Raw genomic sequence first — 14,931 nt, forward strand, 5'->3', positions numbered from 1 at the left:
AACACGAGATGACCGCGTCTTCAGCTATAAATGAAAAGAAACCAGATTCGACCTGACCTTACACTGCAAAATAAAAGCATTAGTTTGGACTTTTCTCCCTGATCTTCCTCACATATGTTCTCTGAATTTCCTGTCAACTTTGATTGATGGCATCCTTCACTGTTCTGGAAAAGAGAAAAAAAGAAGAAGAGGAGAAGGAAAAGGAGGAGAAAGAGGAGCAGAAGGGGGAGATGTTCTGCTGCAGGACAAACATCTGAGGCAGGACTCTGCAGCGGGGCTCTAAGGGCAGCACATCGTGTGCGCTTGGTTTATTCACCGGCTGTGCGGCTGCCACGGCAACGGGGCGGGGTGCGAAGTGAAACGTGGGTTTTAACGATCCCGCCGGAGACCCCGCCCGATTGAGCTAACCGCGTATGACAACCGAACGCACCCTCTCCCCCTCCCCCCCGCCTTCTCCTCCTCCTCCTATCGTTGATCACGTGACTGGGAAGAATGGAAGAAAGCAGGAAAGGAGGAAGAGAGGTAAAAGAAAAATAAACACCGGGGACGTGGAAGATTTAAACGGGTTTTTCGAAGCAGGTAACGGGGCGGTGATACCCCGGGAAGGGGTTCTCGGTGTAACGGAAAAGGGGGAGGCTAATCATCCGCTAGGTTAGCTAGGTGAGCCGGGACGCTAGCGCCCCGCCGCCGAGTCAGCACATTCGCATTCCCGTGAAGCGGCGACCGGCCGTCCGCCCCCCTTCCCCCGCGGAAATGCCTCCCAAGAAAAGCGCAGATGTGTCAGAAATCTTGTGATAAAACATCATCTTTAAAAAAAAAAAACAGGAAAGACCGCCCTGACTCTGAATCATCCGCCGTTGGAAACGCTGAGCCCGGACTCGGTTCTCTCCCGCCCGCCGAACCACCGTCTCCCTCCGCGGCGTCCAGCTCACTTTTTCATCCGCGATTTTCGCCCTCGAATTCCACCGAAAAAGCCACTTTTCCGGTGTTTTATCCCTTTCTCATCCCCTCCTCTCTCCTCCAGGTCAAACGTGTCAAGAGCGAGCAGGCGGCGGGGGATGGAGACGTGCTGAATCCCGGATGCGGACCGGGCGCAGCGGGCCGACGCTTCCGCCGCGGACGACACCCGTAAGGACGCTGGTTTTCAGCCGTGATAAAATAGTTCCCGACCGCCGTTCGGATCCGGTGTTTTCCAAGAATTGTTTTAATTCGGTTCTGTCACGGTGTCAGACCGGCGGGGACAAGCCGTTGTTCCCGTCCGGTTCCGTCCGAACCCGGAGTCGTGATGGGATCTTTCGTAAAGATCCGTCCTTTTTGGCTCGAATCCCTCGGAAGATTCGACTCTTTCGGCCTCCAAACGACTCATCGAATCAGTCACATCTCTACTCGCCTAATGCAGCAATTATGATTCAAGCTATTCAATGTTTACTTTGTTTGACAATTTTATTCAAAGTTTGAAAAGTATCACTAAACACAGAGCCCCAGTAGACGTAGTAAATGAAAGAGGAAAGGTTTTCAAGCAGGTTGGCGCTCGGAGGTGCTCAGCTCTCTGAGGGCGCCGATGTCGTGACGTCGTCCTGCAAAATAAAGTCCCACTCGTCTTCTGTGTCTCCACGCTTTCCTCCAGATGAGAAGACGGCCGCCGCCGGAGACGAGCAGCCGAGATGAAGCTGAACGAACGCAGCGTGGCGTACTACGCCACCTGCGACTCGCCGCCAGACAAGACGGGCTTCCTGTTCAAAAAGGGCGAGCGCAACACGGCCTACCACCGGCGCTGGTTCGTCCTGAAGGGGAACATGCTCTTCTACTTCGAGGAGCGCGACGGCCGCGAGCCCATCGGCGTGATCGTCCTGGAGGGCTGCACCGTGGAGCTCTGCGAGTCGGCAGAGGAGTTCGCCTTCGCCATCAAGTTCGACTGCGCCAAGGCCCGGGTGTACAAGATGGCGGCAGAGAACCAGGCCGCCATGGAGTCGTGGGTGAAGGCGCTGTCGAGGGCCAGCTTTGACTACATGAGGCTGGTGGTGAGGGAGCTGGAAAGGCAGCTGGAGGAGATCCAGGAGGCCGGACGCCCGCAAGGAAGGCCCAAGCCGTCCAAGCGAAGCCTGAGGTCACGGTCGGGCGCGTCCTCTTCGTCCTCGTCGTCCTCGCTGTCCGCGTCCGGCGCTTCTCCCACGACTTACTCCGCGTCCGGTTCCAAGAGCCTCCAGGACGACCTCCAGATGATGTCGGGAGCTTCCAAGGAGAACGGCGTGGCCTGGACTAAACCGCCCGTGACCTTGGCGAACGGCTTCATGGAGGGAGCGTCCTCCCGCGCCGTCTGGGAAGGAGGCGGGGACGCCGGCGGGGCGGCTTTCGGACACGACGGGCCCAAAGCTCCGCCGGTGCCTCCCAGGAGGAGGGGGGCGTCCCTGGAGAGCCCCGTCTCCCCCGGCACCGGCTGCTTCTCCAAGCTCCACCTCTGGTACGGCGCCGAGGTGGAGGAGCTCAGAGCCCAGTGGCTGCAGAGCCAGTGAACCATCCCGGTTTCCACGGCGACATCATTCCTCACCAACCCAGCGAAGCGCGGACTTTATCCGGGATTTTCATCTTCGGGATCAAAACCGACAGGCTGATTCCTGACGCGTGGAGGAAATATCACCCCGGCAGAAGCGGCAACCGGAGTAGCGTCCGACTGCGACGTCTTTTTGGAATTTCTTTTTAAATATCTGACAGAAACCCTCGCGTTCAGACGCCGGTCGATTTCTGAAAAACAAAGCGTTACTTCAGAACGACCAGAAGCTCGGCGGGTCGTCCGTGTTTACATATCAGCTCCGTTACATGGCGGGACACACTTTGCCAAGTCACTTTCTAAAAAAGCAAAACAAGTATTAACCACTTATTAGAGTTTTTAAACAAAAGAAACTAGTTTTCTCGCAAAGTAGATTGAAATCAGAAAGCGGTACTGACTTCCGTTTGTTTCCTTCCGGTTATTGTCGCGGGAACCGGAGGGTGTTTCTCCCTCCGCCGACGGAAAAGTGCGTGTCGAGGGCGGCGAGGAAAAAAGGTCGTCCACGTGGATCCGAGCCTCCCGCGCCCAAGAGGTCGCGTTCGAAATCCAGGGTGGGGCTTTTTCTTGGGAAGTGTTTTAATGGATCTGTTGTCGGGAGGAGAAGCGGCCCTCTGTGGCCCCTCGTGCCCCGCGGCCCTCGCCGCCGCCGCCGCCGCTAACGTCAGCTCCTTCCCCGGTGCTGGATGCGTCGCCCGCGGCAACGCGCCCTGATATTTTTAGCCTCGGCTTCGCCGGCGGGCGGATGATGCCGCGTCATATGATTGCTTTTCTTTGCTGTTTGCCCTCTCGAGCTTACCGGACTCAACACATGCCTCTGCGATTTTTCCCCGATGTTTCCCTTTTCCCGCGATCGAATCATCTCGCGCCGCGGGTTTACGCTTTAACGGCGGCGGCGGCGGCGGCGAGCCCGCAAGTGAAAACACCAGCAGGCTGCAAAACCGGGCCTTTTCCTCCAACTTAGCGCCCTGCCGCTCCTCCATACGTGCCTTCTTTTATTTTTAGTTCCTGTCCGGAAGGTTTGTCCTCCTCTAACTCCTTTGTCTTTCTCCTTTGCCAAAGGCACTTTGTTTTTACCATCCGATTTTGACAGCGCCTCGTTCCGCTTCAGTGCACGACACACACGCACACACATGCAACAGTGTGGGGAAGGACTGATCCAGTGTGTGTGTGTGTGTGTGTGTGTCTGTGTGTGTGTGTGGGGCTCTCAGAGCCCCATCAGAGCTTTGGACGTGTTCTTTCAGATTCCCAGAGGTGGTTTTTCTTCACGCCGGGTTTTTATCTCGCCAGCCAAAGCGGTTACGGACATTTTGGAATGAACCGCGTCATTTGTATTCATGGGTGTTTTCAATGTTTTTGCACACGGTACAGGTGTTCCTTTCGGATTTCAACTCTTGGTACGTCTAAATATGTTTGTTAACCCGCTCAATAAACCCTTGCTCACGTCACCGTCGATCATTCCCGGCTCCCGTTCGGCAAGGGCCCTCGCCGAGGGCCCTCCGGCTGCGCTCTTCTGCCCCCGGACCACCAGGTGGCGCCGCGGGACAGGGTTTACACCTGGTTTTGGCGTGGAGCGGGTCGCTCGTGCACACCTGGTGGGGCAGGTGAGGCGCCGAGGACGAAGGCGTTCCAACACGAGACCCGGGAGTTTTTCTTGTCGTGAAACTCGCACCGAACCCCCCTCGCATTTAAACCGCAAAGGAAGTTCTCGTCCCAACGTGAGGTCAGAGGTTAAAAGCTTCTGCACGACCATCTTCATCATCGACGACAACCAGGGTTTTAGCTGCTTCAAGTGTCGCTTGTTCAAAGTTTTCATAGCAAAAAAAACAAAAAAAAAAACAAATACCGCGCTTACCGGTGACACTTGAACGTCGCACCGCGGTGTGTTTGAGTCCGACATCGCGAAAGATTATTTAGTGTGTTTCCCCTGAGAAGCCCCGCCGGTCGGTGTCTCCGGGAGGCGGAAGGAGCGAAGGAACCGGAGCGAATGTTTCCTCGGATTCCTTGAAAGAGTTTCATGTTGCGGCTGACGGCTGACGAAACACGGAGAGGAGCCGCATCCGGGCCGGCCTTTCAAAATAAAAGATCCACGGTGCTCACGGTGTGGGGCGCTAGAACAGGCCCAAACAAGAACCTTCAGTCTAGTTCAGGGGTCGCGACCCGTAACACCCAAAGAGCCATTTGGACCTTTCTTCCTAGGAAAAGGAGGCGGGGACGCCGGCAATTACTGGGAGCCCCAATTACTTTTGACGACTAGAATAAAGGTACCACTGTATATATTGCTTTTTAGTACCTTTACACTTTGTATAAGCAAGTGTGGAGTTTGTTGCTTCTGAAATTCATAAGGTATTACAGAGGAAATTAAATTTGATTTATGTAATGAACTCATTTTGAGCTTTGGGCTTTCAGAGCGTGTAGCGGAGCCTTGACCTGAATTTTAAAGATAAATCGGGAAAAAAAATCACTGTCAGTAAACAATAAAAAATAAATATTTGCAAAATATCTTCATAAATAATTGTTTTACCTGGTTTATGGGACTTCTGCTCCTGAACTTCTGCGCACAGCATCTGCAAATCGGGACTTTACCGGCTGGCGGGTATACCGGCTTCCGCCAGTGTGACGTTATTTTGAGCGGCGAAAAATAATAAATATAATTTTATTTAATATTTCAAGATCACAATAATCTTCCAACTTAGGACTAAAAGTTAAAAAAAGGAATTAACAGAAATGAAATATACTTCAATTGAATATTTATGATTTATTTTCCCAAGCCACTCGGAGCCGCAGTGTAAAGATGAAAGAGCTGCATGGGTTGCCGACCCCTGGACTAGTTAGTTGCTTGAATTTTTGTACCAAACTACTGGAAATACATGCAAAATAAACCTCACGATTCCAACCGACGTGGAGGAGCTGGCAGCTCTTGGTGGAGTTAACTTGAGGGTATCTGCTGCGTTTTAAGAAAACAACGCTACGCATTATTTAGGAGATCAGATCGACGAAGCGGTTATTTTGCTGACAAAGTGATGGTGAGAGCAGCAAAAGTAAATGATGTTAATAAAATTGCACGACAGGTCATTTATTCTCATATTCTGATGGTTATTTTGAGGAACGTCCCGCACACACAGCAGTACATTCGCAAACACTCCTTCCCTCATCGACAAACCTGACAAATACTTCCAATCGTGATGATCAACAGTCAAGATTTATAAATTAAGCATTGATATCCTGGTGAAATACCACAATTAAATTTAGCTTTTTTAATTTCAACAACTTTCCCAAATGTTAAAAACATGAACGCCGATTGAGGAAACACCACAGTCAGGGCATCTATCTAAGAGCGAATGATTCAAATCATTCCATTAATATCATAAATGTTGAATTAAATGTATTTCTCAGGGTAGATAACAGATGGATGGCCGTGGGAAAGAGGTGAAGATGCGTTGGAGCGGGTCGAAACAGCCGTGGAGACGCGTGATAAAGGAGTATCGGCCAGAACGAAAGGAAAGCAAGACGGTGAGATCAGAGATGTTGAGATCAGAGGGACAACACACGTGAGATACTCTGGAGATAAAATCAGACTGAGATGGTTGGGTCACGTACAGAGGAGGGACAGTGAATATATTGGTAGACAGACGCTGGACTTGGAGGTCCAGAGGAACACCCAAGAGAAGATTGATGGACGTAGTGAGAGAGAGGATCCAGAAAATAACATTCGATGGAGAAGGTGGAGACCCCTGAGGGGAAAAACCCAAAGGAAAAGAAGAAGTTGTAACAAGGGGGCAGGACATGTATGACCGAGACAAAGTGATGAGTGAGGATGGTTTGATGTACGCGGGAAACTAAAAGCAGATGGTAGCAGTGTTGAAATAAATGACAGTAGCAGAAGAGAAAAAGAGGGTGATGTTGTGGATGAAGTAAAGACTTCGTGCAGTCCAGTGTTTTGTACAGGGCGTAATCTCACCCAGAGCTCGCTTTTATTTTGAAAGGTCCAAACCGGAAACAGAACCCCCGCACGTCCGCTAACTTGACGCTCCGGACGGCGGCGCATTTTCTGACAGCGGAAATGAGGAGTCGCTACTTTTCTCGCCGCGTCAACTTCGAGCCCAAAAACTTTCCCATCTCCGGCGCGGAGGAACCGCGACGCTGCCCCCACGATGAGACACCGGAGGACGGGCTCTCCGCCCGGCTCTGCCCGCGTCCGGCCGACGGCAGCCTGAGTTAGTTTCGATGTTTTTCTCTCCGCACATTTCCGTTATGCGAAGTCCGACCTGTTGGCCCGTCGTCGAGCTGCCGCGGTGGATCCGAGATAACGGAGGACGTGAGTACACCGAGAAACACGGCCTTCCTCCTCCCTTCTCACAGGTCCTCTCAGCGAAAACACACACACACACACTCTCTCACACACACACTCTCACACACACCGCATGGCAGAGGGTCCCTCCATCCAGGTTCGCGTCCGGAGGGCAGCGCTCCTGTTCCGGGCTGCGGATGCTAGCAGCTCCCCGGCTAGCTTAGGATCTGTTTTTATTTTATTTTATTTTATTTTATTTTTTAACTAAAATACTTTACTTGATAAACTAAAAATCCCACTCCTTCCCTTTCGAGGATAAAGCAAAGCAATCAGAAACCTACTTGGGAAAACTTTTTTTTTCTTTTTTTTTTTTTTTTTTTTTTTAACTTCACAGTTTTCTGCGTTGCATCATATTTGGGGCACATCTTTCTATCTAGCTATCTTGGTCTCCATGGTGATGATGCAATATAGACCTCCCAAACACACACACACACACTCACACACCCTGTGCAAAGTTCTCAAGAACTTCAAGAAGGCGAGGTGAAGGTCTGTGCTGTTGCCATGGAGACAGGGGGTCGCGGCGAGGAAGAGGAGGGTCACCTGGACGTCCACCTGAAGTCCAGCTTCGGACAGTGTGTGTGTGTGTGTGTGTGTGTGTGTGTGTCTACCATGAGATGATCAGTCAGAGGATTGAAGGTGCTTCTTCTCTGTGAACCTGTCGCTCAGCGAAACCTCAATGGAGCGTTCACTGCCACCAAAGCGTGTGGTCAAAGTGTTAACACAGGTTATGTGTGTGTGTGTGTGTGTGAAGTCCTGGTCGCTTTGAAAGGGGGTGTGGTGGAAAAGGCAAGGCGCGCCTCTGAGCTGGGGGGGGGGGCGTGTTCAAAACAAACAGCAGTTTATTAACACGGTTGCGTTTAAGGTGCAAAAGAGTTTTTCTTGCGTTGTGCTTCTGCAGCTTTACGTTCGTGGATTTGATCCAGTCTTGGCCCGTCTGTTTGAATTCAGGCTCGGTCAGCTCAGGGTTCTGTTCCCGGCAAAGCGTCGGCCGCTCAGATAAACCGCCGAAAGACAACGACGGAGTACGAGTGTAGCCTCCTACACGCCGCTTTTCTTGAATGAATTTGCTGGAAGGTGTGAACTGCGTCGTGTCACGGCTGCCGGTGGAAGTGAAACCAGGGTAAAGAATTAGAACCCGTATGAGGCCGGAAGAGCCTAAGTACCTCAGGTCGACACAAGACCTTTGGGTCAACAGTCCAGAGTGTAGGAGAGTTTGGACAAGTGGTAAAGAAATGGGTTCAAGCAGGTTGGAATGGGTGGAGAAAAGTGTCAGAGGTACTGAGAGGTAGAAGAACATTCAGCCAGACGGAAAGGAAAGGTGGAGGAGACGGTGGTGAGACCTGCAGATGATGGTTCATGGTTGGGAGACGGTGGTGTAGTGGTGGAGAGAAAAGACAGGAAGCAAAGCTGGAGATGGAGATGACCAGGATGGAGAGGATCAGGAATGAGTCCATCAGAAGGACGGCATATGGTAGATGTTTTGGAGAGAAGGTCAGAGATGCCAGACCGAGGTGGTTGGGTCATGGACAGAGGAGGGACAGTGAATGTATCGGTAGACAGATGCTGGAATTGGAGTTCTAGAGGAAGACCAAGGAGAAGAATGATGGATGTCATGAGAGGATATGAAGGTAGTTGGTGTGAGAGAGGAGGATCCAGAGAATAGGGTTAGATGGAGAAGGTTAATTGGATCTGGAGACCCCTGAAGGGAAAAGACCAAAGGAAAAGAAGAATTTGTCACAGGGGAGCAGGACATGTATGACCGAGACAAAGTGATGAGTGAGATGTTTTGGACATGAACAGAGGAGTGCTCATGTCCAAACCATGGTGAAGATCTGGGTAGAAGGCTGCTGAAGGTGGAGCAGCCAGGCAGGAGGTCCAGAGGAAGACCAAGGAGAAGATGGATGGACGTCATGAGAGAGGATATGAAGGTAGTTTGTGTGAGAGAGGAGGATCCAGAGAATAGGGTTAGCTGGAGAAGGTGGATTGGCCGTGGAGACCCCTGAAGGGAAAAGACCAAGGGAAAAGAAGAATTTGTCACAGGGGAGCAGGACATGTATGACCGAGACAAAGTGATGAGTGAGATGTTTTGGACATGAACAGATGAGTGTTCATGTCCAAACCATGGTGAAGATCTGGGTAGAAGGCTGCTGAAGGTGGAGCAGCCAGGCAGGAGGTCCAGAGGAAGACCAGAGAGAAGATGGATGGACGTCATGAGAGAGGATATGAAGGTAGTTGGTGTGAAGGGTTAGACTGAGAAGGTGAATTTGCTGTGGAGAAGCAAAGGAAAAGAAGAAGAAGAGGCCGGCCACACTCCGGTTCAAGTTTGTGATGGCGTAGGAAAGGGTGAAAGCGGCGCCGACACATTTCACGTCTCGGTCCTGGTGTCCTGGGCCTTTAAGCAGCCGCTGTCACGCTGCCAACGCCAACATCTGATCCCCTCAGCGGCGAGGAGGCCGCGCTCTTCAGGAGAGCACGGGCCTCTTTGTTCCCGCCTGCCGGGACCGAGCCGTTACATCTTAATGAAATACGCAGATAAATGTAAAAACCTCGGCCCGGGAGCCGGCGGGAGATTTGTTTTTTCAAAATCCACCCGATGCGACCGAGGCGCGCGAATCCACATGTCCGAACGGCGGGGGGGGGGAGGAGGGTGTTTAGCCGAGATACTAGCGCTCTTCCTCTCGCCTCGGGGGTTCGAAGAAATCCGGCGATGAGCGCGGGAGGAGGGCTGACCCTCAGCGGGCCGACGGGGAGCGAAGACCAGCTGGAATCTGCTCAGCTAGACTGATGGACAGAAGAGGAAGAGGAGGGTTAGGAAGCAAACATGGAGGAGAAAGAAAGCACTTTTCTAGGAACAATGGAGACCTTCTACAATGTGACACATGGTTTGGAGGAGTGTGTGTGTGTGTCTGTGTGTGTGTGTGTGTGTGTGTGTGTGTGAGACACACGAATGACCACCCAAACAGCTGAGCCTCATGGCTTAAATTTAACCTTGGCGTCTTATTAAGAAAAAACACGCAAACAGTGTTTAAAGAGACAAGTGTTTGGGTGGTACGAAAACAACACACACACACACACACACACACACACACACTCACCAAAGAGGCAATAATTAGAGACTGTGTGTTGATCCCTGTGTGTCGTCACCCTGGCGTACCCCTGTTCTTGTTTTCTGGGAAAAATGTTGATTATAGGTGTCGGGGTCGGGTCGCAGTGCAAAGACGTCGCCCCGGACGTGTGTTTGCTTGTTGGCCAGTGAAACACTGACAGGTTGTGTGTGTGTGTGTGTGTGTGTGTGTGTGTGTGTGTATGTGCGTGCATGTCGTCAGGAACGGGGGCAGCGGTGCTTATTTATTTTTATTTTTCTCCGAGTTGTGAAAGAATACATTCTGAATGTTTGCTTTTTTTTTTTTAGGGGGGTCACAGGAAGTTTCCCCACGTTTTAAGGACTTTCCGTGTGTGTGTGTGTGTGTGTGTGTGTGTGTGTCCGAAAGGCGAAGATGAAGTGAAAGTACATCTCCTCTGGAAAGAAAAAATGAAAAAATGGGAGACGTCACGCAGCCCTGGTGGGTTTTGTAAGCGCCAGGGACGCGGTTGGCCCTCAGTGATGAGTCCCGATGTGGAAAAGTTTCATAACTCCTGAAGTGACCTTCCAGGAAGCCAGATGGCTGCAGATGATTCACAGCAGAATTATGTCCCTCCCAACTCCGCGTCTCACGTCTGCTATATTGTCACGCGTCCTCACAATCCGCAATTAATGAGCGGCTTTACAAGTCGGGGTGACTCATTCATAAATCGCCCTCGGATTTCACGGAAGCCTGGGGAATATTTGAGTCTCGCTCAAATGTGCTGAATTGTATCCATCTGATTTGACCCAGTTGTGACTGAGGGCTTGTTGTTCGGAGCCCCTCGGAAACCGAGCCCGTGTTTAAGAAGCGGAGATGTTTTGTTTTGTTTTTTCTCCTCCTCTCGTGGGCTCGTAGCCCCCGCGGCATTCCTAAACGGTGAAATTCCCAGCGTGTGCACGCTTCATTCCCCGCAATCAGCGCAGGCTAACGTTACCGGGACTCGGAGCGGGATAGACGTTTGACCTCGTGACCCCTCCTTGCTTTGCAAATTCAGGACCTTTTAGCTCAGCCTTCCTAGAACCTCCACGATGCCCGTCGGCACGCGGCGGAAATCCGAACGGACACGTTCATTTGCTTTTTCAGTCGAACCGGCGGAGCGTTGGCCACCTCCGACCCCGGGTGCCGGGTTTCAGCTGCACCCCTGGCTCCCGCGGGGTCGCCGCTATCGGTTTTCGGTGCCACGTTCGCCCGAAAATAACGCGTGGAGTCTCGCGGTCTGTCGCCGGTGCAACGTCGGGGTCTGTGCAAAGCTGCGGGGGGGGAAATCCAGACAAAGAAATACAGAAAATAACAACATCCGGCCGCAGGTACTTGATAAATGAAGCGGACGATTGCCTTTTTTTCCAAGTCGGGATGTTGCGATTCCCTTTCGGGACGTGTGAAAGCGCAGAAACGTCCGGGTAGATCTTTGACCCGTCAGGGAAGTGGATTCTGCTTCGTTATTGCCGTCCGCATTTATTTCGGGGAAGCATCAGAAGTGGGTCATTTGTGGGTTTTTGTGGATATTTCCGGTTTATTTTTAGGCTAGCGAGCTTCAGGCCGCCAAAGCGTTTAGCCTCGTCGCATCGGACCGACGAAAGTGGAATTCTGAAGCCGTTCGATTCCGACACAAACCAAGACGACTTGGTTTTAGTTTGCGGGAGGAAGATCAAGATAGCGATCGGCTGGAGATGGATGGATTATTATTCATATTTTTCATCAGTCTGGTTGCAGCCAGCGCTTGGAAAAAAAGCATTTGCCAGTACGTATTTGTGGATGTTACCGGTATAAGAATAAGAACAACTTTATTTATCCCGAAGGAAATTGTTGTGCCAGAGTTTCAAGTAGAACATAACAGTAGTAATTAAAAGTAGGAAAAAAAGGGGGCAAAATGAGAAGTACAAATAAAACTATAGTGTCAAGTCTATAAAGTGTTTTAAGGTCTTTATTCCGGGGAAGTATCAGAAGTGGGTCATTTGGGCTATTCGGGCAAAATACGCGTTTTGACGTGTTAATCTTCGGCTTCCGATATAATCCTGAAGTAATCTGTTTTTTTCCCCTCCTCTTCTGTCCCTAGCTAATTTTAATTGTGTTTGTTTACACCGTTTACTTTATTAGCCTCTCCGTTTGTGTCGCGGCCGCCGAGTCCCGGTCCTCCCGCCCCCGCGAATGTAGGTTAATGTCTCGGAGGCGTCTCGGAGGCGTCTCGGAGGCGTGTCCGGGGGACCAGAGCAGAATCCCTAAACATGTTCAAAGTGACTCTCCGGCGGCCCGATTGAAATGGCATGTTTGCTCACGGGGCCTCTAATAAAGATCCTATTGTGCTTTGTATTTCATCTGCAATAAGGCGTTTCTCTCTCTCTCTCTCTCTCTCGCTCGTTCTTGACTCATCAAGTTTGTCCATTCAGGGGAAACTTTTTATTTTTGTCTGTCATTCTTTATCTGGGTCTCCTGGTCTTTTTCGTGCGTCCTCGTCATGTCTCGATGACGGATCGCCGAGTCCTGCGTCGCTCGGCGGTACGATAGCGGACAGCTGGAGGAAGTGATAATTCCAGTAGGTTACTTGGCACTTTGAGCATTCCCCCCCCCCCCCCCCCCCCCCCTACCCCGGGCTTCTAAATGTATGGAATGGTCTTTGTAAACACAGAATCGGCACCAAACAATGCTCCCGTGTCGCGCTGTGTTTTCCTTCCAATAGGATTCCCACATTTTTCAACTTCGTTCCCCTTCCACCACAGCTGAACGTCGTTAGCTCTCATCGACAGCGTCAACATTTACTACCGAGAGCGATTTACTGCCTGCGAACTATTAAATAAAACAAACAAAAAACAAAACAAACAATCCAACGAAAGCTTACGCTCGGTTCCAACAGAAATTCATTTTGTGGAGGAAAAAAAAACAACAACTTCACGCGAGGGCTCTGGGCGATCTGGATCGTGCGAAGCTAACTGCGGCGAAAGACAAATAGAATAGCAAACAGGCGTTTTTGATTTCCTACGTTGATCGATAAATGGAGCGGCTGATGATCGGGAACTTGTCGAAAACCGAATCCCGCGCTGGACGGGCAGCTTCAGACGCATCCTCCTCAAACCGCTTCGAACATCTCACCTGCTCCACAGCGGATTTCAGTCTTTTAGGTTTTTAACTATTACATCCCAGCTTTTGCTCGGGGTCTCGTGTTTTTTTTTTTTTTTTTTGTTTGTTTTTTTCCCAGCCGGCCTCCCCTCGGTCCCAGACCGCAGGAAACAGAAAGCGGCGAGGCATTATTCCCGTACGTCTTTAAGAATAGCAGCATTGTGTTGCGGGAGAGCGGGAGAATGCCCTGGGCTAAACAAAAACACTATATAAATCATTTTCGTCAACACGTGGAGGCCTTCGCTGCGTCGCTGGATTGAAATATCGGGGGGACGGAAGAAGGATGACGCGGTGTGTAAACATCCCAAAAGACACTCAAAGTTCTTGGAGCCTCTTAGCATTGGGTTAATCTGCTTGCATAGCATTATGCTATATAACATATATGAATATTTTTATATTTAAAAGGGAACGCGAAACCTCTTTCCGTCTCTCTGTGCAAACACACCTGAACAAGACACACTCGTCCTTTCTTGTTTTACCCTTAAAAAGCTGATGCCGTGATCCGGCTTCAGGAAGTAAGACTCAGGTTATGTCATGTTTCGCTGCTACTTCCCACCCCCCTTTATAATATGTTCTGCAATTCTGTGTGTGTGTGTGTGTGTGTGAGAGCACTTGCTGCTCGGTTCATATCGACACTCTTTCACATCTCACTTCACACAAACAGGAACAGGGAGACTTGTCCGGTCCCATCCCTGCCACCGCAGATGTTTTTTCATGCGAGCCTGTTCTTTTACGCAGTGCATCCGTCAGACCGTGTGTTTTGTTAAGGTGCAGTTTTGCCATTGTAGCGGACGGCGGCTTTTGAAGCTCCGCTTTTCAACGTGAAGATGTTATCCTAGATTTACTGTCGACCATGCAAACATTTAGCCGTAGGGTTTCTAGAATGTTGAGAGAGACCGGCACGTCCTGACATCGGTATCAAGTGGCTCGGAAAAGCAACGCCGACCCTCGGTTGGACACTTTTATCCCCAAAAAAGACCGAAAAACGAAAGGAGTGCCGTGTTCACGAGGTTACCCATCCGGTGGGAGGCCCGCACAAATTTGACTTTTCTCCGACTGGCAATCGGCCGTCCGCAATGCGGAGGAACCCAACTGGACGCTCGGGGCTTCTGGCCAAGCGGAAGCCGGTCGGTCCTGTTAGTACCTGGAGGGAAGACAAGGGCAGAATAATGAGAGACCAACAAAGAGTTGGGTTGGCTGTGCTTCTACTTTATAGAAAGGAAGGCCAGAGGATCTGGGAACGCTCAAAACGCTTTAAACAACTCCAAATGTTCAAGGAAGAATCGTAATACAAGACCTCCCTTCTCAATGGTTAAATACATAAGTTGATGTTTTGTGAACTTTTATAAGTAGCAACTGACGGGCTGATCGATGCGTTTGTCTTCCTCCCGCAGAAGAACTGCTCCAGCACCAACTGCACTGGCGTCAACTTCCAGTTTGAAAGGTAAGGAGACGTTTCGGGGAGGAGGAGACAAGAATACGATACGTTGCGGCTCGCAGTGGACGAGACAACGGGCTCGGAGAAGCCGGATGGCGACGAACCCGCCATCCGGGAAATTTGCTCCGGCTCCCTCGGGACGCCGGTGCTTTTGTTTGCATGAGCACACCTGTGTGCTAGCAAGCGTGCCGGCCAAGATACGGGACGGTGCCTCGGCTAAACCTGCACCTGGCACGTCTGGAAAAGAGTTAGCTCCAGAAACCTGTCTTCGATGTAGACGCGTGCGATCAAGATGTTAGGAAACGTAGGAGCGGGTTTTGGATAAGCTTTGCAGTTTGGAAACTTGTCTACTTGTGAC

The 14,931-nt window shown here is 50.9% G+C and overlaps 2 protein-coding genes across 4 annotated transcripts in view; both read left to right on the forward strand.

Annotated features, from left to right (window-relative positions):
* Window positions 1–466: 466 nt before the first annotated feature.
* On the forward strand, window positions 467–4,388 carry LOC147218195 (sesquipedalian-1-like). 2 transcript variants are annotated; one of them, XM_086173340.1, is made up of 3 exons: window positions 467–522; window positions 1,025–1,128; window positions 1,628–4,388. In XM_086173340.1, the coding sequence occupies exon 3, from the start codon at window positions 1,665–1,667 to the stop codon at window positions 2,511–2,513; it is 849 nt and encodes a 282-aa protein (XP_086029466.1). In that variant the 5' UTR covers window positions 467–522; window positions 1,025–1,128; window positions 1,628–1,664; the 3' UTR covers window positions 2,514–4,388. The 2 variants fall into 2 exon arrangements, with proteins under 2 accessions (XP_086029466.1, XP_086029467.1); XM_086173341.1 differs by lacking the exon at window positions 467–522 and having other exon boundaries at window positions 990–1,128.
* A 2,337-nt stretch (window positions 4,389–6,725) lies between these two features.
* sh2b3 (SH2B adaptor protein 3) overlaps window positions 6,726–14,931 on the forward strand; it is a 53,871-nt gene continuing 45,665 nt past the window's right edge. Inside the window, exons 1-2 of one of the 2 annotated variants that reach the window (XM_086173355.1) lie at window positions 6,726–6,863; window positions 14,530–14,579. The gene's annotated coding sequence lies outside the window, so the exon portion shown is untranslated. The remainder of the gene's footprint in view (window positions 6,864–14,529; window positions 14,580–14,931) is intronic. The other variant, XM_086173356.1, reaches the window with a different exon arrangement.

The sequence above is a fragment of the Fistularia commersonii genome, chromosome 26 (genome assembly GCF_037954325.1).
Source record: "Fistularia commersonii isolate RoL2024-O1a breed Wild chromosome 26, RoL_Fcom_v1.0, whole genome shotgun sequence".
Lineage (NCBI taxonomy): Eukaryota > Metazoa > Chordata > Actinopteri > Syngnathiformes > Fistulariidae > Fistularia > Fistularia commersonii.